The sequence below is a fragment of the Anoplolepis gracilipes genome, chromosome 6 (genome assembly GCF_047496725.1).
Source record: "Anoplolepis gracilipes chromosome 6, ASM4749672v1, whole genome shotgun sequence".
In the NCBI taxonomy this organism is placed as follows: Eukaryota; Metazoa; Arthropoda; class Insecta; order Hymenoptera; family Formicidae; genus Anoplolepis; species Anoplolepis gracilipes.
In genome coordinates, this window is record NC_132975.1 from 13,808,984 (window position 1) to 13,835,214 (window position 26,231).

Here is a 26,231-nt window from a genome sequence, read left to right on the forward strand (position 1 = left end):
TTACGCTTTACGACTAAAGCACTATTAAAAAATGTCTCGGACTGTTTTAGATAAAAGCGGTTATTTAAGATTTGACCGTCATAAAAATAAAATTTGTAAAATTTTCTTTTCAAATGAATATTATTGCGAGCTATTAAGGCTTGTCTAACGATTTTAAAAATGCTTCTCGTGATATTAAATATAACTTAGGAGAATTATATATGTATATATATATATATATTACGTAAAATTAAAAGAAGGCAGGGATTATTTCCACAATTGGACGAGTTTCTGGAGTACAGTGGAAACAATTTTTAAAAATGTTCTCTCTGCTATAGTAAATGACTTTAGAACTATGTAAATGTTAAAAAATAAAAAGAGGATTTATCTTCGCAAGTGTGCTTTCTGGCATAATTTTTGGAAAGCGAAAGAATCACAGTCAAAAATCTCGTCGACGTTTTCGCGCTCTCGCGAGAAAAAAAGTGACGTTACATCAGTTTAACTTGGAACTCTTATCGTTACGGGGATAAAATATTGGCTAGGAAGTACGACTGCTCGACCGTGAAAAAACGGGTCGCGTTCCATCTGGAAAGGCAGCGCGCACAGCGCATTTTGCTCTCAAACATCGTGATAAATCGACGGATTTGTAAAAAGTATATACGCCGGGCGCGATCTCTAGTTTTATATATAAACCGTTCTTTATATATATTATATCAGAGAAAATGACGCGGAAATTTAGGACTATGTTTTCTCTTTCACCTATTTCACCAGAGCTTGTCACTTTGCGCCCTCAAAGAAAATGCGTTGTGAAAGGGATCCTCGGGCCATTTCCATTGAATTGCGGTTTCAATCGCGCGTTGTCGCCACGGAATAAATTGCCGCGATTAAAGCAACCCACGCAAAAGATTTTATCATCTCATAACTTCCGTGACTTCCTTGACAATTCGCGAAAATAATGAACAAACGACTTTTGTGTTTACTAGTGTAAATTAATAGTGTTCAAAGTGCACTGTTGTACCCGTTATAATAGTAACCGATTTTTATTATTATCTTTTGTGTGGGTATACATTTTAAAGCAATCGTTCAATTATCTGAATTTTCAATTTTTTTCTGTGTTTGTCATATGTTAGACAATTTATAAAAAATGTTATTTTATTTGTATGTCGTCTGGCACGAATGTTTCATTTTACTTATCTTCCTTTTTCCTTTTTCACATCTCTCATTTATTTATTTGTATTCTCAAAAATGTATTTATATAAAATATTTAAATCGGAATATTCATATATATATATATGTATACTTGATTGGAGACATTACACGTGCTGCATACTTATTATTTTATTTAAATTATATGTGCAATATAAAAAAAATATTTAGAATATAAAATTTCTACTCTTTGGGAAAAAATATATTTTTCAAAAATGCAAATAAAGCATAAAATATATATAACAGAATATAATAAATAATTGTATACATACACATTATTCTATAGTTAATTTACAACCTCCAAAAAAGTATATTAAACGTAATATATTGCATAACCTTGAATTGTAGATTATCATTTAATATCACAAACTACTCACCTTTCGATTTCGAAGGTTAAATAATGCCAGGACCCCTTTACCGACGTAGACGAACGGCGACGATTTTCCTTGATCCTTCGATGTTCCTTCACTCCTCGAAACACTCCCGAGATACTCGTCATAAAATACATAATACGGAAAACACTACGGTACATTTGAGAATACGTATATTATTTCGATGAAAACGGCAAGAGAGACCCAACGGAACGTTCTCGATTACATGTTGTAATCATAACTATGCGGATTAATCAACACTGAAATACGATCGCCCGTAGACTGATTCGACACTCCCGATTTCCGGGTATTCGCGTTTATCTCAAATTGGCGCGAAAACCCGATCGCGGCGACATCACGACAGGACGAGTATTACGAACGAATATCTCAAATAAACAGGTTCATTGTCTTTCTTACTTTGGATGTTCCCCGATGCTTCTCCATGTTTCCTGATGTCCTTCAATGTTCCTTTCGATATTCTCCGATACTCCTCGACCCTCCTTTTGTCATGCGGGATGATGCTCGAGAGACAGACACTGTAAAATAAGCGAATATACGCGTGATGATGAAATAGTGAAGGACATCATCCGCTGAGTTAATGGCGGATCGCCGGGGGCCGCGATCGAAAGGACGAATATCGATATGCGCATAAATTATGAACGAATGATTATATGTATACATACGTCGAGAAGATCAGCCGTCTGCTAAATTCGTCACACGAGATATTTGTTCGTACGCACCGGCAAGGTAAATGGAGCAAGTAAAAACACGTACGAAGTACTCAGCGGTCGCGACCTTACTGGGGAGCGGGAGCAAGGGGGCACGCGACGCGCACTGATCTCGCGGAGCTATTAGAAGATTCGTCGGATCACGTGATTGGCTGCTGACTATCCGACGTTTGGCGCGTTGACTGAAAAATTCAATTCTCTATTAGCTCGTCCGCTATTAATTAAGATGTAAATAAAAATATCATACGAGATGAAAATGATGAAGACATTAAGAAGTTAATCCTCGAGCAAATCGAATGATGTAACAGTCGCATATATGTATGCTGGATGCTGGATCAATTTTAATCCGTATAGCAAAATTCTTTTTTATACATATACCATAGAATAACAATTTTTTTATAATGGATTTTATAATTTTATACAAGTATAGATTGGATTCTTAAATATTGTTCTCTCTTAAAAAATACTACTTGTACGACAAAGAGAAAAAGAAATATATGTTTTAATTAAATATTATATTGAGATATATTTTTGTACAATGTTAACATAAGATGTTTCTTCAATTATCGCATTATTTTTATAAAACATTTTTGAAATATGGAATCTAAATAATGGTCTGACATGCATTCTGGTGGAAAGTTAATTAAAAGTAAAAATATTAAGAAATGCTATTAAAATTAGTTAAATTATAAATTTGCGATTATATCGAATTAAATTTCGATATTGAGATGAAATATATATATGTAAAGTAAGTATACTAATTTTTTAACATTAAAATAATTAAATTACTTTTCAATATCGAAATTTAATTCGATATATATGACCTCTTTATTTAACTTATTTTAATAACATTTTCTAATATCCTTATTAATTTTCTGCCAGAGTGCATGTCGAGTTATTATTCAGGATCTATATTTCAAAAATTATATATATAAAGTATTAATTTTTGAACATTAAAATAATTTTATTTCAATATCGAAATTTAATTCGATCATGATGTGTTCTCGATACTTCACGTTTCTACATGATATAAAAAAATTCGTAACATGCGATACGAATATTAATATTATAATATTGTTAAATGTCTGTGTTATTATTAAATATCGCAAAAAATTATTTTCAATTTCAATTAATTTCTATCTTATATTTACATTGTTGTATCAACTGCATTATTAAATTAATCAAATGCAGAATTCACGGATGCAGGCGCTTACATTTGGTGCTAAATGCGCGCGAAAATACGGGCTTTAATGTGTCGCAGGTGTTCTCACATCTAATACCAATGAAGTCTATTGCTTTAATAAGTAGTTTTGTCTTGGGAGAAGAGAGAAGGAAGCTCGCTTATAACTGGATTATTCATTGTCAAATTTATGATACGTAATTACGATACGGTGAGACATTTCGCATTCCCATTTTCCTCACAGCATATTTTGATCCTGTCAGTGATAGTGGCAATAAAGAACCCTTATCTTTTATAATGGAAGAGGTCGTAACACGTTATCGATCGCAACCGTATATACATATAATTCGATTTACAATTGTACAAACAGAAAATTTTCCCCCAGGCGAGAACAATTCGTTTTCGCGTGATTTTGAAACTCTTTAACGCACAAAACAATTTCACGCACGAAGGACCATGAAACGCTTGCTTTTTAATTCACATAAAACTACCTCATCCCCACTTGCCAGGTCAGATCGCATTCTAAATCATTCTAGGGGATATATGACGAATAAAAATTTGAATTTATCCCAAGAGGGTCCAAAAAATATGAAAATTGTAGAAATATATGAATCTATAAAATAAAAAAAAATAAAATAGAAATTTAAACACGATGTGAAAATAAGATAAAAAAACAATTCTCGAATTACAAATTATTAAAATAATACAGATAAAACTATATACAATGTAAGAGTACATTTTTTTTTTTTTTTTATTTAATTCGTTGAGAAAGAAAAAATATCTTACAAATGGGTCATTTCGACGACAGTTACGACAGTAAACTCGAGTTCGGTATTACCATAGTAAACTCTAGGCCTTAAGAGACGAATGATCCCATAGAGAATCTCTCCTTCTCTCATCTCTCCCTTTCTATCAAGTTCTGCTTCTAGCACATCCGTACACAGTCGACAGTCGATGAGCGCGAGGTGCGGAAAGCTGCAGCGGCAATCGCTCTTTATTGATCGATGCGTGCATTCGCGCAGTGTGCAGAAATGGCCATTACGAGACCGTGGAGCACACATATTCTATGAGCACATGCACGCAGCCGTTATATTTCCTACTTTTTTTTTTTTTTTTACCACCAAAGGATTTTATTCATTTTCCATTTTTCGCTCCGATTTATTTGAGCGCGACATCCTTAAATGTTCGAGCTTGTTGATATCCCGATGATTAGACACGATCGCCATGATTTCACGGATAATCACCTGCTGCGAACATGCCGCGAGCAACGTTTTGCGTTTGTACGACAAATTACATTCCACGACGAGCACGAAGATCGGGAAATTTCGCGGCCAACAAGCGGCTGTTAATTACACACTTAATGATCGCAAATCGGGATTAAACGAGATAATTGTTTTAATTACGGGTCTTTTATATGCATCGTAATCGAGAATAGATTGTAAATTTAAGATTTTTATTGAGGTACGTATATTTTTATAAATATAAATTATTTCTATAATTTTTTTCTTTATATATAATAACATATTGTATTAATTATAAATCTTGAAAAAAGATTTTCTCCTTCGAAAAACGTGTTGTTAATAAATGTAAAATAAATTTATGTATTTTTGTCATTTCTACAATTATTAATATTACGCGTAATTATTATTCTCATTGTATATTATAATTCATATTTATCTAAAATTCGATAATAAATTTAATGTAAAAATAATTATTTAATAACCAGTTTATCCTCCAGATACGTTTGCGTCATAAAAAGTTAGTATAAAATATAAAATATAAAATAAACAATCTTTCTATATGACTATACATCTCTCTCTCTTTCTCAATATATATATATATATATATATACATGTTTTTAAATATGTATAAGATGTAGGTAAAAAGTATAAGTGTCTCTTTAGACGCCGAAAGGAATTTTGTCGTCTACATGTAATCGATATATCATATACATTATACTCCACCACGAAGCATTGATTTACATCACTTTGATGTTAAGTGACAACGCCATTATTCTCTCACACAATTTCTTCCGACGCCCTAAAAGCATAGCTGTGAGAATACAACGTGTCATATCTCTTTTTCGCATTCTACTATCCACATTTTCAAATATTCAAATAGAAATATTCTCCACGATCTTCGATTTAAAATCTTATGTGACAGAAATCGGATGCACATTCTTTCTCTAAATCGACACGGATCGATTCGAGTATTATGAATAATTTACATGGAATAGAATTGAAACGGAAACCATGATAAAATGTAAACACATATAAACGAAACTATGGCTTTCAATATAAAAAGAAAAAATATAACAAAAAAATGTAAAATGTTTTACAACAGAAAATAATAGAAAAATTAGATAATAAATAATTTAATAAAATTGAAATTAGATAATAATTACAAAAAAATATACAAAATAAGAAAAGATGGATATTCTGTGTACACAGTTAATATATATATATATATATATATGGAAAATATTATTACAAAATATATGTATTAATAAAATATATTATACTGAATATACACACATATATCTTCATAAAATGTTAGCGTATAAAATGTTTTTTATCGATAATTTTTTTCCTTTATTGCGCGCATAAAATATATGTATAAAAAAATATATTAAAAAAAAAAAAAAAAAAAAAAAGATAGATTAAAACATACAAAAATAATATAAAAATGTATTTTTAAAAAATTATTGTGAAGAAAGATATTGAGATAAACGCATAAAATATGTTATACAGAAATTGTAATACTGAAAGCGAGATTAAAAATTCTTTTTCCGAAGAGTTTCACAAATCATATCTATGCTATGAATGAAAAATTTTCACACGAACGAACATAAATAAAACTTGAATTCAAAATTTCCGGGAAAAAAGCAAGAAACACATTATTTTCTATATTATCTAAAAGCTCTTCATTCTGTTATTACGTCGCGCGGCAAATAACGCATGTGGATCGTTTATTGAAAACTTTGCTGAATCAGATTAAAATTTAATAACAATTTTATTGTAATTACAGCGGGCAGACGACTGGTCACTCCTGTGCGCGCGACGACGTATCTTCTATAATTAATTTTAATATGTTACAACGGGAACGCAATAAAATGAGACAGAAAATATATTCTAATATGTATTAACGAATGCGGAACAGCGCGCGTGTAATATTTATGTACTGACCTTTAATTAGCTATGCTTATTGGAAAATGAGAATTTCGAGTGGGACAGTCGTTTAATTTGCAATGTGAACAAACGTCGACAAAACATGCGGATAAAACACGTCAACAAAATATATTCTCTCAAATATATATGTATTCTCGAAATGTAACCGTGTTCATTTACCTTGTCACAAATATAAATATATACAGAAAAAAAAGAAATTAATGCGTTATCTTTAATTAATTTTACGTGTCAATTTTACATCCGCTAAATTTCATCCGACACACGTAATTCTTTTATGTCTGTATCATTTTTACTTTTAAAGTCTTTTCTTTATCCGATAAATCCTCCGAAAAACAATTATAAACAGATTTGGCTGTGCTCAATAAATTTTAGAAAGACAAAAATTCTCTTTTAAAAAGTTTTCAACTCGAAACGCGTTAGAGATGAGAGAAGATTGATCGGTCCATCTTTTACGAACACGAATAACGAGCGTTACGTGCATAAGAGTAGGGAAGCGAACTTTATAGAATACGCTGACATTTCGCATCGGGATTCACATCATAGTCTACCTGAATCATCTATCACGCAGTGCATGACGTCGTTATGTCGCAATGTCTCCCGTGAGCACTCTAAAATCAGCTGAAATCGTCGTCTCGTATATTGTTACAGCGATGCTTTCTCAGCTTCACGATAATGGACCGACGTAAAACAGGTGTCACCGTTGTTAACGAGAGTTCTGACCCTGTTAAATCGTACACGACTCTGAGCCTGCAAAACTGTTGTGCGAAACAGATGTGTGACCTTTCTTCTCTACATTTAAAAAATCTGAAGCTTAAATATATATTTTTAAATGTTTTTTTAATCGACTTTTATCTCTAAAAATCAATTCGCGAAAGACTTTCTTTTTTAATGCTTTATAGTTCAAAGATATTATGTGTATTTAATGTTACAGTATTTTTTGTTGCAAAAGAAAAATTGACACACAAAAGCAATCGCGATTAAAAGGAAGAAGACACACTCGAACAGCTTGAGTATCCTCTCGCACGTGATATAGGTATCCAGGTTAAATTTCTGTCTCATCAAACTCTCTTTATTTCGGATGCGCGAACACGAGCGTTTCTTTCATTTAAGATTACACCTGTTAATCCCATTTATACGTAAAAATCCGTAAAAACCGAGGATCATATGTATCGTGAGCGCCGAATTGCACGTGTCAACAAAGTTGAGAGTGGCCTATATACACACACACACAGAACATGTACAAAAACCGCCTAACGTACACATAGATTTATCCTAATTTCGTACCAGATTCCCAATTTAATTTACGCAAGCTTTGGGGATTGCCTGTGCGGGATTAGTGGCTTATATATCAATCATTCGCCTCTACTGTCGCAGCATGTCCGTTCGTAGATCTTCAACGGTTGTACGCATAATCTCTTCTCCTTCTCTCTCGCACTCCTTCCTTTCCCGCACACCACCTCCTCTGACCGCATTATGTTATTTTGAATAATCGTATCGCAATAATAGGATCCGAGTCTCTGTTTGAGTCTCTGAAAGTGTTCGTAAAACACTTGTCTGTTGTAGATAAGATCGAAGATACGCGCCGACAAGCTGGATAATTTGACAATGGTAAGACATTATCTCTTCATCTACAAGTAGTTTTTTCTTTCTCGTTACACTTAGATAATGGTTTTTTGTTCTTAAATATTTCCTCAATCAAAATATGTATACTTTTTCGATTGCTCGCGAAACCGCGAATTAATCGTAATTAAACGACAATTATTCACGGCTCTAGTATCATTTTAATTAATTAATTTATTGATTATTTACTCGTTACTATTAATTCATATTTTATTTTATTATTATAATTTTTATTATTCTATTATAATAAAAAAAATTATATATATATAAAATTTTATAATTTTATATCATATATATTTTATTATTATTATAACTTTTATTTTTCTATTAATAAATTTAATTTATATATCATTTAGTTTAATATGCGCGACTAGTCTGACTATAAGATAGGCTAAAAAGCAAAAACTTCTTGCACATGCAAGTAATGCTTTACAGATGCAAGAGTCGTCTAGACAATCGCCTACTTTACGATGACCTGCGATCAAATATTTAACAAACTTCCTTGACAAGACTGCTATTCTGAAACACAACGAAGTAACTTGTCGTATTGGGCATTACGAATTCATAGCGATGCCTGTAACAAATTGCGAATTCTTGTTCCGTCGCAGAGTTGTAGCAATTTGCTGTTTGTGATAAACTCTTCTAATCAATAGGTCTTTAACAGTGAAAGTATTTAAGTAATTCTGAGTTAACTAGCCATGGCCATTATGAAAGACTAAAGACAAATAGTAAGTTTGTCGAACGTCAAAGCATCCTTTGTTATTAAGCTTTAAAAAAAAAAAAAGAAAAAAGAAAGAAAGAAAGAAAGAAAACTCTGCGCTTGTCTTTCATAAATATAATTATAAAAAATATTCTTGCGTCTATAATACATTATAATTACATTAATTAATAATATTTCTATAAAATAAAAAAATTTAAGGAATATATTAAATTTTACAAGATTATAAAAAATTATGATACTCTCTATAAAATTATAAAGAAATGAAAGTTTCTATTTGATTACAAAAATATTCGTATTGTATAAAACGATGATTAAAAATAATAAAATTTAATTTTTAGTAAGAAAAAGATAATGTTTTAAAGCGATGTTCTGTTAAGTATTGGCGTTTTGTTTTAAGAAATTTCTCTCAGAGCAAATAATAAATGAAGTGGATATGGATATTGCCGATTGGAACTGCATAGAGCAGAGAAATGTTTTCTAAAATTGGAGTTGAAGGAGAAAGATATTTCGGTCGTAAAAACGAACCGTAAAGCCAAGTTTAAATTTTTCTCCATCGAGAATACGAGATGGCTAGGAGGTCACCGAGGATTTCCCCTCTCGAGCATCTTTCTTTCTTTCGCCTTAAAGCCACGAGAATTTCCACTTCTCAATTATCCCTAAGTGTCATCTACATTCCTGAGGTCGGACCACTCGGTCGGAAGATCGCTCATCTGCATTTTGACTTAGTTACATAACGCTTCTTTGCCGCTTTACTTCCGCCACGGACGATGTGCCGTGCATTTACATTGGTGCTTGCAAAAACAAAATATACATCAGAGCCAGACAGCGTGTTCTATCGTCGCGTAACTCCTAACAGAATAATTTCTCGACTCTCTTACTTTTTAAACGAGGGAGAAAATCAATGGAAAGCGTATACGTTTGATCATTTAAACATAAAAGCACTCAGCGCGACCAAAATCAGCCGCGCTAAAGTGGCTGTTACTCTAGTGGTCTTATTTGCTTAATATCTTCAGATTGCGTTCTAAATATAGTTGAAGCTATAAAAGAACCGCAAATGTATTTTTATTTCATCTCTGAGAGAAATTATTGTATCTTTATTTTATTTTATTTTTTTTTAAGGCAATTTAAAGAATACGTGTTTTTCAAAAAAATAATTTTTTGCGTTTGAATTAGCTTCAGTATTCTGTACAAAGTATGCTGGTACGGAATCTCTTGTGCGAAATTTTACAGAGAAATTTCTCTTTGAAAAGATTCTCGCAGGTGTAGAAATATCTCGCGCGCGAAGAACATTCCACAAATGGCGTGGAGAATGATTCAATACTTATCGCGCATCCGGGCTTTCTTTCACGCAAAGATGCATCGGGCGAAGTGCGTTAAGATATCGTGAACAAAATTGAAGACTCTCTATCTCTGAATATAACCAATATAACATGTCTGTCAGGAAATTTAACGTCGTTCGTAAGGAATGTTATTTCGATCGACATCAAATTTCAGTGCGAATTACAAAGAATATACGGTATTTCAAAAATTTCACAAGAGAGAGAGAAAAATTTAATTTTCAAAGAAAATGTTATATTATATATTATATATAGAAATAAATATTGTTTGTATCCTTTTGAAGATATATGTATAAAAAAAAAAACACAGAAGCTTCCATCCCTTTTTTTAACTAAAAAAATTTAATTGGCATTTTTGAAACACATTTAATCAATTTTGTAACTGTACCTCCAATTTTGGAATACGATAATATAATAGATATTTTGACCTTGTATATACCTAATATACTGTGCAGTTTCACCATTAATTGCATCTCCCTTTCTCTCTCTCTCTCTCTCTCTCTCTCTCTCTCTCTCTCTCTCTCTCTCTCTCTTTCTCTCACACACACACACACACACACACACTCTTTCTCTAAATATATAATTACATTATTATTTATTTATATCATTTATCTATATTATATTATTTCATATAATTATATACTATATAAAATAATTATACATTATTATTTTATCAGTTATTAATTATAGTTAATAATATAAATTTTAAATAAAATGTAATTCCCATCACATCATATTTAATTCTAGTCAGTATTCTAAAAATTAATTATAATATAATTGTAATAAAATTTTGTAGATAAATTCGTGCAACAGGGACTACGTTTTCTTCTGTGAAAAAAAAGAGAGAAAAAAAGAGAGAATTTTTTATAATTTTTTAAAATAAAAATCCATTAATGTGTAGTCTATATACATGCTCTATGATGTCCATTATATGCACCACAAAGGTCCATTGTACGTGCGTGAACGTACGCATTTTTCTATTGACATAACACTTGTACATGTTATGTCCACCTCAGTGGAACATGGACGAATGAGTCAGACAGCGATATATAGAGTCGGCGGCGTGCCTTTGATAGACTCCTACTACTACTGAAACCTTCGTCGACCAAAAAATCAATTCTAAAGCAAGTCAGATCCAACATAAATCGTATTATTATTATATGATAATATGCTACGCACTCTAAATCAAAGTTATTATTAGAAATCTTATTATATTATAATAGTTTAAAATAAAATTTTTACTAAATTCTTTTTAATTATAAATATTATTAAATATATATAAATAAATATTTTCGCACAATAAGAAATAAAAAATACTAGTATTTTCTCAATTTTAATAATTTTAAATGTAATCTTTTAAATTTTCTGACTCAAAATTAATTTATAAAACAATATTCAAAAATATTTTGTAATCTACTCATGGAATTATAATTCTCAGACCAATGTGTGTATAAGGCGACAGAAATAATATTTTCTAAAAATATACGCAGCGTATACCGAAAATCACACGATTAACAGTAGAATAATTTCTCCTCCCTTTTTATTGCTATAAGTAACGTTCACGAAACGTTTCTGTTACAGTGCAGCGGACATGCGGTCCGATGCTTCGCCGGCGGGCCGCGCAGGAGTAACGAGTCGCAATGTCCGATGCTGCAGAGGATCGAAAAGCCGGTGCTGTCGACAGCAACGACGCCGTCGATGACGTCGTCGACGACAAAGCAGATGACGACGACGACGACGCTCGTGCGGAATCACCTGAATAGCACGTGTAGCGTAACCAACTCGCCGCACCAGAAGAAGCTGCGCTTTCATCTAGCGAAGGAGCGGAAAGCCAGCACCACCCTGGGCATCATCATGGGTGCGTTCATCGGCTGTTGGCTGCCATTTTTCGTGCTGGCGCTGGTCAGACCGTTCCTCGAGGACCCGGATGTCATTCCGGCCTTCCTCTCGAGTCTCTTCCTCTGGCTCGGCTATTGCAATAGCCTGCTGAACCCGATCATCTACGCGATCCTCAACAAGGATTTCCGCAAGCCGTTCCGCGAGATTCTTTTCTTCCGCTGCAGCAACCTCAATCATATGATGCGCGAGGAATTTTACCAGAGCCAGTATGGCGACCCTGTTAATAATTACGAGATCAAGGCCGGTTGCAGCGGTGGCTACGGCGGCGGCGGAGGTGCAGAGAGCGCCGACAGCGCGGAACAGTACGACGACGGCAATCAGGGCGTCGTCGAGTCGGTGGACGTCGTCGGCGCGCCCGACGAGAGCTTCCTATGATCCGCGGAGCGTTCCTCGTCGATTATCGAGGACCGTAATATTCGACGGAGGTCGCCATCCTGTTGCATCGAGCCCCTCCACATCGCCGTCGATCTCACTAACGGCACACAAAATGAGATCCTTTTATGATCGATCGCGATCGATGAGGATCGCGAGAACGACGAGGATACCGCGAGTCATCGTCATCGCTTTTGTCGTCGTCCCGAGGGGATGACGGGATGGTTTTCGTTCCGAGACCGAGTGACAAGCATGTCGCGCAGGGACGTCTCTCGGGAGATTCTCCTCTGATCCGATCAACAGCGCTGGACCTGTGTGTTTAAGAGACCTGTTCGAGAGAGAAAGAGAGATGGATAGATAGATAGATATGTAGCTATTGCGCGATTCATAGCCGCCGATAAATTCAAAATCTCACGTAAGAACTGGCAGTATGTGACTCAAAGTCAAAGAGCGATTTCCGGTTGCGAGAAAAATGATGTATTTCATTAATTTCATTGATTTAACTCAAATTTATTCACCGAACATAATTGGAGAGCTTATTTTTATATAATTTTATCTTAAATCCATACTTTTGAAACACTAAAAATATATAATATGTATTATAAAATTATGAAAAAAACCTCATATACAAATTTACATAAATATATTTAAATCTCACACATTTATGAAATATTATTTGTATTATGTATTATTATATAAAACCGAAGAATTTAAATGTGATTTCCAAATAAGCTCTTCAATAAAGAAACATATAATCGTCTGTGAATTAAATAATCGAATAAAGAAAAAAAAATGTAATAATTAAAATTCCATTATTAAGTACACTTTAGACGATCTATAATTCGTAACAGAATTTTACGTCCCGTGTATCATGATATGTTTTTTAAATACATAATGTACATGTTCAGATTCTTCAAACGTTCTTTGAATTTATTATATATCTTTCTGTTGCGAGTTACAGAGATCGCTCAAAGTACGCTTTATACGTGATTCTAGTTGAAATTATAATCATGACATACGCAGGATTAATTCAAAGAGAAAAATAATGATTGTAAAACGGACTCTCCCGCTTTTTAATTTCTTGAACCGCAAAATTAATTACAATGTAACGTGCAGCTGTTCGACAGAATCGTCGAAATCCGTTGTTCCCACATTCGTGCGAGACAAAAAGATCGTTAAGGTCAAGCAAGCACGGGCTCTGCGAGCATATGGCGCGCAATAAAACGTGACAATTAATTGTTACGAGAAATTGTAATTATATCTCGACAAAAAAGTAAAAGAGATTGACACGCAATAATTGGGAATTATATCGTCAAGAACGCGTTCTCGCACAATATAAAGGTTTATGCAATAAAGATTTATGAAAACGCGGTTGTCACGTTATGCGAATCGTCAGCTGTAAGAATTCCATATGAATTCCAGTAACAAACGTATCAATGTCAAATGTCAAACAATTTTATTCGCGTCATTCATTATTTATTTATTTATTTGCCAATTGAACGGAAAGAATCTCAATTTTATAAGGGTAGGAATAATATAGAGACTATATAATTATTATAATGTATGATTTCTAGTCTTTTTCTTCTATTTTCCTATCTCATTTTCTCTTCAATTTCACAAGTAAAGATTCGAATAGAATTATAATAATCATGATACATGATTTCCAATTTATTTTAGTCTTATTTTTTTCTTGATTAAAATAAATTGAGGAAATTATTATATCGGTTGCATTTATATTTACCAACAATATTGGACCAGCTAAATTAATTAAAAAAAAAAAAAAAAAACTATATATAATTATATTGTAATCAGTCAACACACATCGTCCAAAGGTAATTTTGAGAGCAAAGTCAACGATCCAATAAACCGAGGAAATTGACGAGGAAATTGATTGATTCGTATAAACATTGCGCAACTTGGATGCGGACAAACGAACGCGCAAACAATCGCGTCGTACTGGACAATCAAAGAAGAAAAGGGGAAAGGGAAGGGGAAGGGGGCAAACTGTTCGTATACGCGAACTCGAATTTTATTCTCCACGGAGACGCCAACGAGACGACGACAGCAAGCGAGATTGAATTTTCTACATTGTCATCGTTGCTGACAATCGATAACCGAAGCTTTGGATTCCAGTATGGCCAGAGAGATAGATGGAAAGTGTAGGAGAATGTAGGTAGAAAGAAAGAGAGAGACAGCGAGAGTTTGTGCTCTCTATGTACATTCGTCACGCCGTCGTTGTCCGGCGAAATAAAAGCACCACAAAGGAAGATGCATTAAAAGTTTGCATCGCGAAAGGATACGATGTATTCTCTCCAAGAAACGGTCGTTTAATGCAATCAATTTAATCGCCGACTTGGAAAATACAATCCCTGTACCGGGTTATTGTACATAGTATATCGAATACCAAGGCTATTCAGGCAAAGATCCTAATGTATTTCCTCTTCTGATTCCTTTGTGGTATTCCGATTTCAGAAATGTATCATCCGGCGTATTACGAATAAAGAGTAATCGAGTGGCGTCAACAATCATAAATTGAATGGTACATAAACGTGAGATTGCGTTCTCTCAGAATTTCCTCGATTTTCGCAAACATTTCTATTTAATAAGAGCAATAACTATTTAAAAAAAAAATTCAACCAACGGAACTTAATTGTGTGCTACATTATCGAGATGTTTCCGGGAATTATCCGCTTGCACAATAGACGAGATCGATAAATTGTTACTGCCATTAATTTAAGTTTCACAGACTAATCAAACAAAAATGGTTAAGAATTTGATATATTATCTTAAAATAGATTTTGTAACATTATCTTTATCTTATCTTACGCGTAATATCCTCAAGCATAAATTATACCGAGTCATGGAAAAATTGCGCTATTATCAGAAATATAATTACCGTGTTTATTTATTTATTCACAAGTGTATATGTTATAGCGACAGTTTAAAACATCATAAATATTTGCAAGGAAAAAAAAACATATTTGCATATTCAATTTTTCACAAAATAATTTTATACAAAGAAACAATGTTAAAAAAATATTTATATATATTGGTAATATTTATTACATATAATATATAAAATTAATTATGTTACTAAAAAAAAAAGATAAGAGACCTTTATTTACTTTATTTCCTTTATAAAATATTTTTTTTATAATATAAATTAAAACTATGTAATTTTATGCTAGAGAGAAATACTTTGCACACAACATTATTTTTCTCTACCGTATAAGATTATCCTAAAGGATAAAGTGTGCGTGCAAATATCTTTTTATTTATGTATACATATGCATATGTTTTTTAACACTTGACAGTTAACAAATCTACCCGTCACGTGGAAAATGAGAAAATTAGCACTCGATATATTCGTTTCAAACAATAGGACACTCTGAAAAGCTTAGCATGCTTGTGTGTTTACCCTATTTTGGGTACAAACGATAAAACGCTTTGTCAAAGAGATGAAGGAGCTACAAGAAAAGAGGAACGAAAGAGAGGGCAGATTCCTTTGAAAACATTGATCTACGTTATGCGAAGTGACAAAATGCCGAGCAAAATGCATTACATGTATTCTTTGGTACAAGGTAACTCTCATCCAAGCATACGTCGCAACAAACGTGAGTGCTACGCGTGCACGTGTATATATATATATATATATATATATATATATATATATATATATATATATGCACGTGTATGCATATGTGTGTGTGTACATGTGTATCGATAGGTGGGATAGCGCGGTGGCGGGTCTTGCGTGTAGGCAAGACGGCAGCAATGAAATTTGCAAGACATTACGAGTAGTTAGAGCTAGTTTGATTTTGATTGGGGTCGAATCAAGTCCTGAAATCCGACGCAAAATCTCAAGTCGAACGTCCCGGCTCGCGAGCAGTTGGCTCACGATAAATTCGAGACTCGCGTAATCACGATCGTGCGGCACGCGAGTGTTTTCTCGCGATAATCACCACGCCAGATCGACGTGGATAAGCCAAGGCCAATATCGAAATTGCACGGGCCGCAGGAAAGAACGAGGGAGTTATTTTTCTTTTTTTTTTTTTTTTTTTTTTTTTAGGAAGGATTGAAATAACAGGAGCGACACTATCCAAAATTCTACGCAATCGATCAAAGTTGGAATCGTTCACGATATATCTATCAAAGCGCGAAAGCTTTTCCTAACTCTCTCATTTTCAAATTGTCTTAATAGATACGTGTGTTGAGGAAGCCACTTAAACGTTTTGTCATTTAACATGTTGTCTGTCGTGTATATAATATTGATGTCAAATTTTAATACACACAATAATTAATGTTAAATTAATACACATGGCCTGTCGCACACAAAATTTTCTCTTTCTCTCTCTTCTCTCTTTCTCTTTTTCTTTCTCCCTCCCCCCCTCTCTCTCTCTCTCTCTCTCTCTCTCTTTCTCTCTATCTGTATTTTTAATAATAATGTCTCAACAATTTTTGTGATAACAATATAAAGCAAAATATATTAATGAAAAAAAAGAAAAGTTTATAAATGCATAGAAATATTTCTTGTTGGCTTGGAATTGAATTTATCACTTATTGTTAGATGTTGACAGTCAACATATTAAATTTATCAAATTATCTTAGGAATCTTTAACTTCTTGTTTATATAACTCAGATTGTAAATTTCTCGCGTTCTCATTACTTAAAATTATTTAGAAAATGTGGAAATCGACTGCTCTCTTTCGAGACTTAAAAAAAATACATATACCTAATATCTACGATAACTTGCAAAATTGGTTAAACGTTTTCAAAATTTCAAAAAACTTATTCATATTCAGGCATATAATGTTATGAGAATATATCTATAATTATTAAAACTAATACGTACTAATTTAAAAATGTATTTATTTGTATTCTTTTGACAACGTGCAACGTGTAAAAATTCCTTTTTGTGCCACTGTAAAAAAAAAATATGAAATTTTCCAAACGTTTCGTCAATTTCATAAATGCGCCTATATGCTTGTATATCTCTTTACACAGCAACGTCCTGCGTCATACGTGAAATATAAATACAAATGATATAAGTATCTATATACATATATCGTGAAGTACACTTGGTGCTAAAACAAATTTTTTCAACTTTAACGGCAATAGATATACGTAACGAGGTAATTTTAAACATGTAAGCTATGTTTCGAGCGTGATATATGCTACACATTCCATTGCTCATTGAACTACTCATTTGCAATCACGTGGGAGGATCACTAGCTAGACAATCCTAAATGTTTGTTAAGCGACCTATTTGTATGTAAGATAACTCAAAAATGTATTAAAGGATCAGAATATCAGAGAAGTCGAATTATCATAATTTTGAGAATTTGTGTCGGTGGATCTCTTAATTCTTTTTGAATAAACAAAACTTATTTTTTATTATGATAATATATTTTATCTCATTTTTTTCCTAAAAATTAATTTTCTACTCTTCTTAAACTCTATAAAAATAAAAATTCTTTCTCTCATTAATTCTTTAAACTTTAATCTAATATTATATTTAAATATAACTATGAGATCAATTTTAATTACAATTATTGCACAATATAAATTAATTTACAAAATTAATATATGAATTTAAACAAAAGATGAAAATATACAGTTTGCCGTGCTAAGCTTAATCACTTTTTCAAAACTCACAATAGCAAGCGATTTATATCAATCGCGCGTTAATTAGTAGAGGCATAAATGCGATAAATCTTCGCAGTATAATAACGAGCTTTCGTTATTCATTGCTCGTTTCGTTCTTGGACGGAAAATCGGAAAGAGAAGCGCAACGCGTTAAAACTACATCGCGCGAAAGGGCTTAATGCGATTAAGGGATCGACCGACAGAAAAAAAAAGAATCGAAAACCCACACGTGTATGCGCGAGACGCATGTACGTAATATCGCGGGAAAAAATTCTATATTCCCTAAAAAAAAAAAAAAGAAAAAAAATAAAATGTTCGATGTATATAATTCATAACGTAGTAGTCATGAATCATCGTTGGCAAGACATATGTGTACAATCATTACGAATGTAGAGATGAGAATTTGAGGAGAGAGAGAGACTAGGGAAACTAAACACGCGATATTTCCTCTCCAAAACAAGTTGTTACGCGAATAAAGAGTGTCACAGTATATGTATAAATGCAGTAAGATGCATCATCGATGTCGTCGTCTAGCTCCCCGAACTACGATGTTTAGGAATAAATGTATAAGCGTATTAAAACACGTTGAGAGAGAAGGATGGAGCGAACGTCTTCTGAGACGTGAGAGCTTTACTCTCGATAGCGATAGGAAAAATTTTCGGAGAAGAGATAATCGGGAGGAATCACTCTCAAGCCTCGTTTTTGAGAATAGAATGCAAAATACTGATGTACTGATCGCGTATACCAATGCATTACAGTCTCGTTTTCGAGAGTAAAAGAGACTCTCTCGAATAAAACATGAAGCCTAAAAGGTCCGTATTCATAATTTTCATTTAATGCTAAATTATTCAGTTATTCATATATGTTCGATGTTAAATACATGACTAAAGATTCTATTCGTTTTCGATCAAAGAGAACCCATCAAATTCGATTTTCGTGAGCTCGTTCATTACTCAAAACGCATTTGAATCATGGATACCAAAAATACAAATTTAAGGATAAACATAAAATAGCAAATCAGAAATAAGTAGTAACTATTTATATACATATCATAAATACAATTCTTATGTGTTAATTACGAAAGGAGTTCACAAAAGTCGAAAAAAAAAGAGAGAAAACATACGGTTCGTATTATAATTTCGAATAATTAATTGTAACAATTATAAAATAACTACTAACAATTAATAATTGTATTTATTTCCTTTTTTTATTATATTTCTCACGTTAAAATAGATAAATATTTCTTGTTAAATGCGCGATACTAAGAATACGGACTAATCTGTTACCGCGAGATACAGCGCGTAATATCTATAATCTTTAGAACTCTTGTCTTTATAGAGGTTCGAAATTCTCTGATAAACTTTCTGTGCGCGTAAGCGTATTTTTGAATGAGGAAAAATCTACAAAAAAAGTTTCGACATTACAATGGTTCGATCGTTTTAAAGAATTTACATTAAGTCGTTTCATATCTTACAATCTATCACCGGTTAAGTAAAAATTTATTGATTAACGCATCGTATGTATCTTTAATGATACACTTATATATGACACACAAAACTGCGTTATATGTAGGGTATCCCGCCCATAGCGGTACAAGTTTTAATAGTAGATTCTTTAAAGCGAGTTGTGGAAGTTTTTCTTATTGTTAGTGAACATATCATGCGTTATTATAAGTCGCATTATATAATTGTTGTACATTTAAATTTCAATACATGAAAATGTATCTAAATTTTAAAAATATATATATATATATATTGTAATATATAATTTATTAATTTATACAATTTATTTTATTGTTGTGTATTTATTTATTTATTCATGTTATTAGATATTATTAAAAGTTATTATTAATTAATTTTGTATAATTGTAAATATGTGTTTAGTATGTTGTCTTTTAATAGAGTTTATAAAAAAGTATCGCATTAGAATTTGATTTAAAAAGTCGAGAAAACCCTTTGTATGGTTATTAATAAATTAACAATTATTATTATAATTAATGGTGAACAAGACGACGAATACATCCGTTCAATGAGTATCCGTAAAATGAGTTTTAAAGGGACGATATTGATGGGACGTGAACTTTACACAATAGAAATATAATTTTATCGAAATATTTTTGATACTAGAGAAATTACGTAATTAATTTTTCGCTTCTAAAAAAGATGGTGCTTTTAGTTTTTTAATATGAGCGAAACATTTGGAGAAAACGGTACCTTACGCGTAACACAATCGATTACTTTTTCTTCTTAGATCAAAGTCTAAACGAATCGTAATAATAAATGTAATATTCTATGGTATGTATAACTGCGCAACGTAACACACTCTCCACTCTGTACATAGTAGATCGTAAACTTTTTATGTATGACCTCGAACTCAAAATCGTGTGCTAGTGCATAGTCATGATCGACAAACGAAACTATGAACATTCTAAAATAAATATCATGATGACTGAATACGAGAACGATCATCTGACATTTCCACTTAGCGTTTTATTTCACCCTTCACGATCCAAACAATATATATTTTTACTTTCTAAAATTATCTCTTTTTTCTATATAATAAGATATTAATTAGTAACGTAAAGACTCTATAAAATTATAATAATAAGTACAAAATATTTGGCATTAGAGCAGTAATATGTAAATATATAAAGGTAATTTATGATTAGATTGAATTTCTTAGTGACATCGTATCTATTTATGAAATTAAAATTATTGAATTTAAAGATATAAAATGGTGTTTACAATTCTGGCGAACGTTTCGATCAGATTTTTCTGATCCTCTTCAGCGTATAAAAGAAGTTAGTAAATTTAACAAAATAAACTATGTTAAATTATTTACAATATATATCGCATAGTATTGTATTAAAAAATTTTTCGACTTGCGTACGAAAAGATCTGTGACGTTTTTCACCATATCATATTTACCAGGTTTCTCCGAACAATTTAAAAATATAATAAAAAATATCAACTTTCATATTAGTCTTAACAAATTAAACAAATATATAAAAGTACACAAAGATACCATCCCTGAATATAAAAGATCGAATGTCGTTTATAAAATTAATTGCGGTGATTGTAATGTATCTTATGTAGAACAGACCAGTAGAAAGTTCAGTACTAGTTTCTGAGCAAAAGCTACACATTATATTGTAAATAATTTAACATAATTTATTTTATTAAATTTACTAACTTCTTTTTTGCGCTGAAGAGAATCAGAAAAATCTGATCAAAACGTTCGCCAGAATTGTAAACACTATTTTATATCTTTAAATTCAATAATCTTAATTTCATAAATAGATACGATGTCACTAAAAAATTCAATTTGTCATAAATTACCTTTATATATTTACATATTATTGCTCTAATGCTAAATATTTTGTACTTATTATTATAAGATATTAAGTTAATATTCTATATACATTTTATAAAAATTTGTCATAATTACATTTTTTCAGAAAATCAAGAAGTTATTTTATAAAAATTCTTCAAGTTCAAAAGAATTCAGTAAGCGTAAAAAATACAAATTAGTAAACATGTACAGTTCAAAAAGACAAAAAAATAGTTAAACCTGTAAGAAAAAAATATAAAATATTACAATCTCATAATTTAATTCAATAGTATAATCATCATTATCATCTGGTCGTCTAAATTTTGTTAAATTATTACGACATGAAATGGACTATTTAAATGCAAACGTTCTATTATATTAATTCGTATATATAACATTTGGTCTTTTTAAAATAACATACACAGCTAATAAATCAATCACTAATTATTTATTATCAAATAATCGAAACAATTTTTTCTGTGCATAATTGTTTTAAAACAGATATTTTGTTGAAATGTACGAAAAAATGTAAATTTAAATAGAAAGATTAAAATTTATATGTTAAAAGATACATCAAATGTGCGGAGGTAGAAAAGTGCATTAAAGCAAATATATAGCTTATTAATATATTTTCCATATTACACTATTCTTACAGATCTAGGCTATAAATGAAAATATAAACATCGACAAATTGCTATAATATAGTACAATGCGTCGGGAAATGCGAAGTCTTTAAGTAGAAAACCGCGCTTCCAGCAAATGAATTTAGAGAATAGGTACATTACATTACAAAATATTACAGTTTTCGAGTTGAATATTGCAAGTTTTTATGTTTTACACTTTTTATATTTTTTGCAAAATTATACATTTTGTCGATTGAAATAGAAGCGTATCAATTATATCATTCTATTTTTGTTTTATTTAATTTTTATATAAATTTTCATATTTTATACAGAATGTCTTGTAAAAAATGTTCTATTATATCTTCCTTTGCTCATTTTATTTTTCGTGAATATGTGAAATTAATTTTTGTATTCTTAAAAATACAATATACCAGAAATTTATAAAATTCCAATAATTATTATTGTAATTATTTATTATCAAGTAATTAATAACAAAATTGTTCAACTGTGAAAAATATTTTATAAAGTTCTTGCTCGAAATCGCCGATTTGTCAAACCATATGCAAGTAAAAAAAATGTAGTAATGGGACATTCTGCATAACATCATTACAGATTAATATTTCATGTATCTCATCTTGATCAAATTGTTTCATACTACTAATTTATATTATATTACTTATATTTCACCCAATTAAAATAAAGTAAAAATTTAATATGCAGTAAAATTTAATGTAATTTCTGAAAAAAAAAAGAATTTGCACATGCATCTCTATCAATGTATTAATAACAAAATTTGTAACACATTAATTGTTTGTTATAATTCTGTGATTGAGCTAAATGCTCTAATCTCATTGACATTTTAAACGGTTAAAGCGTCACACGATATTAATTCGGGGGCGAATAAGAACATCTTAATTAATTCGAAGCAAAGATTAGCTTTAGTGCTAGAACCAAAGTAATAAAATAATATTGTTGGAAAATCTTTTTGATTTTTGTAACAGGAGCTGTTTTATTTCTTGTCAACTGTTACTTATATTAGCAAGTATCATAGGATTTATGTCAAATATCTATAACGTATGTATAGTTATGCTTCATTTATGCATTGCTTTTGCAATTCGCACTTCTCTTGACTCAATTACAACTTTATTGTTGCATGAAACATCTGAAAACAAAACCAAAGTTGCATATTAAATTTCAAATTTCTTAAATTAACATAGATTACATTTTATTTTATTGTTATATTAAAATATGAATGCAGAAATATATTAATTATTTATATGTCACTCACCTTATTTCTTTCCTTAAGCCTCAGATGTAGCTAATGGAGCTTCTTTCTTCTCTTCAATTATAATGGCATCTTTTTTTTCACCATTGGGTTTATCACTTTCATCTACTTCCTTTTTTGGAGCAACCTTAGAGTATTTTTGAAAAAAAGATTGAGATATTTTAAATACTACAAAAACCAATAGAATAATTCAGTCTTATCTCATGTTCAATTTAATAATTTTCATTATTTTATTAATTTGTAAATGTTACAATTATAAAAAATAATTTTAACTTATCTTTGGTGATATTTTTGTTTTAGAATTGTAATGTAAACATAAAATCCAAAAAAGAATATAATTTACAAATAATAATACTGTATATATATATATATATATATATATATATATATATATACACACAATATTATAAAAAACGTAAGAAATTTATAAATCTATATACTAACACGAATGCATTATTTTAAAATATTTTATATATAATACTATCAGGTAGTCTTTTAATTATGAATTTACCTCCTCTTTGCTAGCTTCGTCAAAGTTCTCCACTAAATCAGGCACCTCATCATCCTCTTCCAATGTGGCTTTACCGACTGCACTGCCAGCGACTGTACTCGCTAATCGTTTCAGCTGTGTCAGACCCTCTGGACCAAGTTGACTCAATATTCCTGGTAACATCTCGGTTATCTGTTTATTTTCTCCATGCCCAGTGATGGCGAATGTGTTAGCAGAGAGACTGGCCTGGGCTTTTGGATTATTAAAGTGAATGACAGTACCATCATCTTTGATCATATTAACCTCTTCTATACCAGGAATTGTATTTACAGAAAGCTTTTTTAGAGAACTCTGTAACTTTTTGTCATCTGTGGCAGCAGTTGCGTGCACAACCTGCAAGTGTGACGAATTAAATAGAAATAAGTTTATTCAATGTTCTATTCTGTAAGTAATAAATTAAAGAAAATATTAACGCTTTACTTAACACTGTTTCCATAGTGTGCATATATATATAAATATGTGTTACTTTCTTCCTATACAATATATTTGCTTAAAATCCATGTAGCAAGAATGTTCTTTGGTGAACATCTAAGTTAATGTTTATCTACTTCTACGAGTCGGAATAGAAAATAATTACACAAGGAAGATTATCAAAATAGTTCCGTTTTAGAAGAAATCTTTATGACATTTAGAATTTGCAAAGAATGCGTCACAAAACAAAGCGAAATTCACAAAAAGCAAAAAACTAATCAATCCACAATTCATTGTTCTTAAAATAGAATCTCGCGTTGTCACGCACCTATTAATCGCTCCGGTGGTCGGATAAAATAATCAAAGTAACGACACACGCGTGTCAGTGGCAGCGATATATCGTGTCGAAATGATAAAAAAAGGAAACTAGATTTGCTCTCGCTCACCTTCTTCTTGCGTCGGGGTGTACCCTTGCCGCCGATTCGCACCTGGGCCTGCAGCTTCTTGAGCTTCTCGGGATTCATGCTTTAACTTTCCTGTCGTCGAGGGTCGAGGAAGGAGAAGAAATCGGAGCGCGAACGGGTTGGGTTACCTGAAGGAAGAAATCACCCACGCGATTTCTCACACGAGCGAAGCGTGTCGTGTGTGCGCGGCGGCCGGCGACGAAGCACGTGTTCCCCGTGTTCGTCGTGAGGCTCGAGAAAATGGAAGCGTACGCTTCCTCGCTCGATCCACTACGTCAGAGTTAACTTCCGGCGTCGCGCGCTTCCGGCGCGAGAAACTCCCACTCGGCAGAAAAAACGCGTCGCGTTCGCTATAATAATAAGCGCAAATTACGGTGCGGGATGACGTTTAGAAAAATAATCGAGAAACGTCAACCGCGCATGAATCGGCGAAATATTCCAATTGGCCTTCGCTGCACTTTGCCGGCAAGAAAACTCGCCGACTAAACACACACGGGCATCCATCAAGTGCAAGCGTTCACGGCAATGATCGTGCACTAATTACACTTTTATTGTACTTGGCAGAGAAAATAGCCGCGAGGATTTCTCTCCCTATTTCGAAAGCGAATCGTCAATATTTTGAGTGATTCATATACATATATCGATCAGCACAATAATAATTATACATACGGGATAAACACTTTGTAAGATGGGATTTTTCGCGCGCGAGATTTACTTGTAAACAGTGTGCTGGTGCAATGTCGCGTTTCGAGTTTCGAGATATATCGAAAATCAATGTATCTAAAGATTCCTTGGCGAAGCTAGCCAATCGCAACACAGAAATAAAATTCAAAATATTTTATTGTTAGGCCCGATTGCATCAACATTATTTTGGCTTCAAGCGAGACTTAAATATATGTCTATCTTTATTCATTTAGAAAGAAAGATAAAGATAAACACATGTTTAAATAATGTTGGTGTAATCGGGCCTAAGGAACAGAAACAGTCATAATAAAATGGAATAATTCCTTAAATATATGCGATATAATGAAAATATCAAAACGAATGATTGACACAACTGAATCCTAATTACCATAATTATATAATGTAGAAATAATATTCGAAGGGGACTTATATATGTATATATGAGACCGTTTTTAAGATGATTTAACCGTTCAATTTTACAATTATTACCTCAATGTGTCGTTGAAGAAGCCGTTATTAATGCTCTTGAAAGCTGCTTAGCCTGAAAAAAAATTAATAAATTAAAAAAGATTCTGATTTCGTACAATTTTCGAATTTACGATCGAATAATCCGTAATTGGAAGGAAAATATGTTTAA

The 26,231-nt window shown here is 31.9% G+C and overlaps 3 protein-coding genes across 8 annotated transcripts in view; 1 reads left to right on the forward strand and 2 right to left on the reverse strand.

The window, feature by feature from the left end:
* Positions 1-14,917, forward strand: part of 5-ht7 (5-hydroxytryptamine receptor 7) — a 104,203-nt gene extending 89,286 nt beyond the window's left edge. For 5 of the 6 annotated variants that reach the window (XM_072894041.1, XM_072894042.1, XM_072894043.1 and 2 more), the window contains 2 exons: positions 8,216-8,260; positions 11,912-14,917. In XM_072894041.1, coding sequence (XP_072750142.1) covers positions 8,216-8,260; positions 11,912-12,604 — 738 coding nt within the window. In that variant the 3' untranslated portion in view covers positions 12,605-14,917. The remainder of the gene's footprint in view (positions 1-8,215; positions 8,261-11,911) is intronic. The other variant, XM_072894044.1, reaches the window with a different exon arrangement.
* Positions 1-26,231, reverse strand: part of Crz (corazonin) — a 167,281-nt gene that overhangs the window by 140,892 nt on the left and 158 nt on the right. Inside the window, exons 2-3 of the mRNA XM_072894051.1 lie at positions 26,084-26,135; positions 1,563-2,092 (exon numbers count right to left, since the gene is read on the reverse strand). The gene's annotated coding sequence lies outside the window, so the exon portion shown is untranslated. The remainder of the gene's footprint in view (positions 1-1,562; positions 2,093-26,083; positions 26,136-26,231) is intronic.
* Bic (bicaudal) lies at positions 22,190-25,199 on the reverse strand. The gene is made up of 4 exons (XM_072894048.1): positions 24,893-25,199; positions 23,997-24,368; positions 23,489-23,612; positions 22,190-23,362 (listed from the first exon to the last, which is right to left on the reverse strand). The coding sequence occupies exons 1-3, from the start codon at positions 24,968-24,970 to the stop codon at positions 23,502-23,504; spliced, it is 561 nt and encodes a 186-aa protein (XP_072750149.1). The 5' UTR covers positions 24,971-25,199; the 3' UTR covers positions 22,190-23,362; positions 23,489-23,501.

Excerpts from the sequence above, each read along its gene's own strand:
- Bic (XM_072894048.1), bottom strand. The coding sequence starts at position 24,970 with ATGAATCCCGAGAAGCTCAAGAAGCTGCAGGCCCAGGTGCGAATCGGC. Across the intron at positions 24,369-24,892 it reads CACCCCGACGCAAGAAGAAG|GTTGTGCACGCAACTGCTGC; the intron begins GTGAGCGAGAGC and ends TCACACTTGCAG. Across the intron at positions 23,613-23,996 it reads ACGAAGCTAGCAAAGAGGAG|GTTGCTCCAAAAAAGGAAGT; the intron begins GTAAATTCATAA and ends AAATACTCTAAG.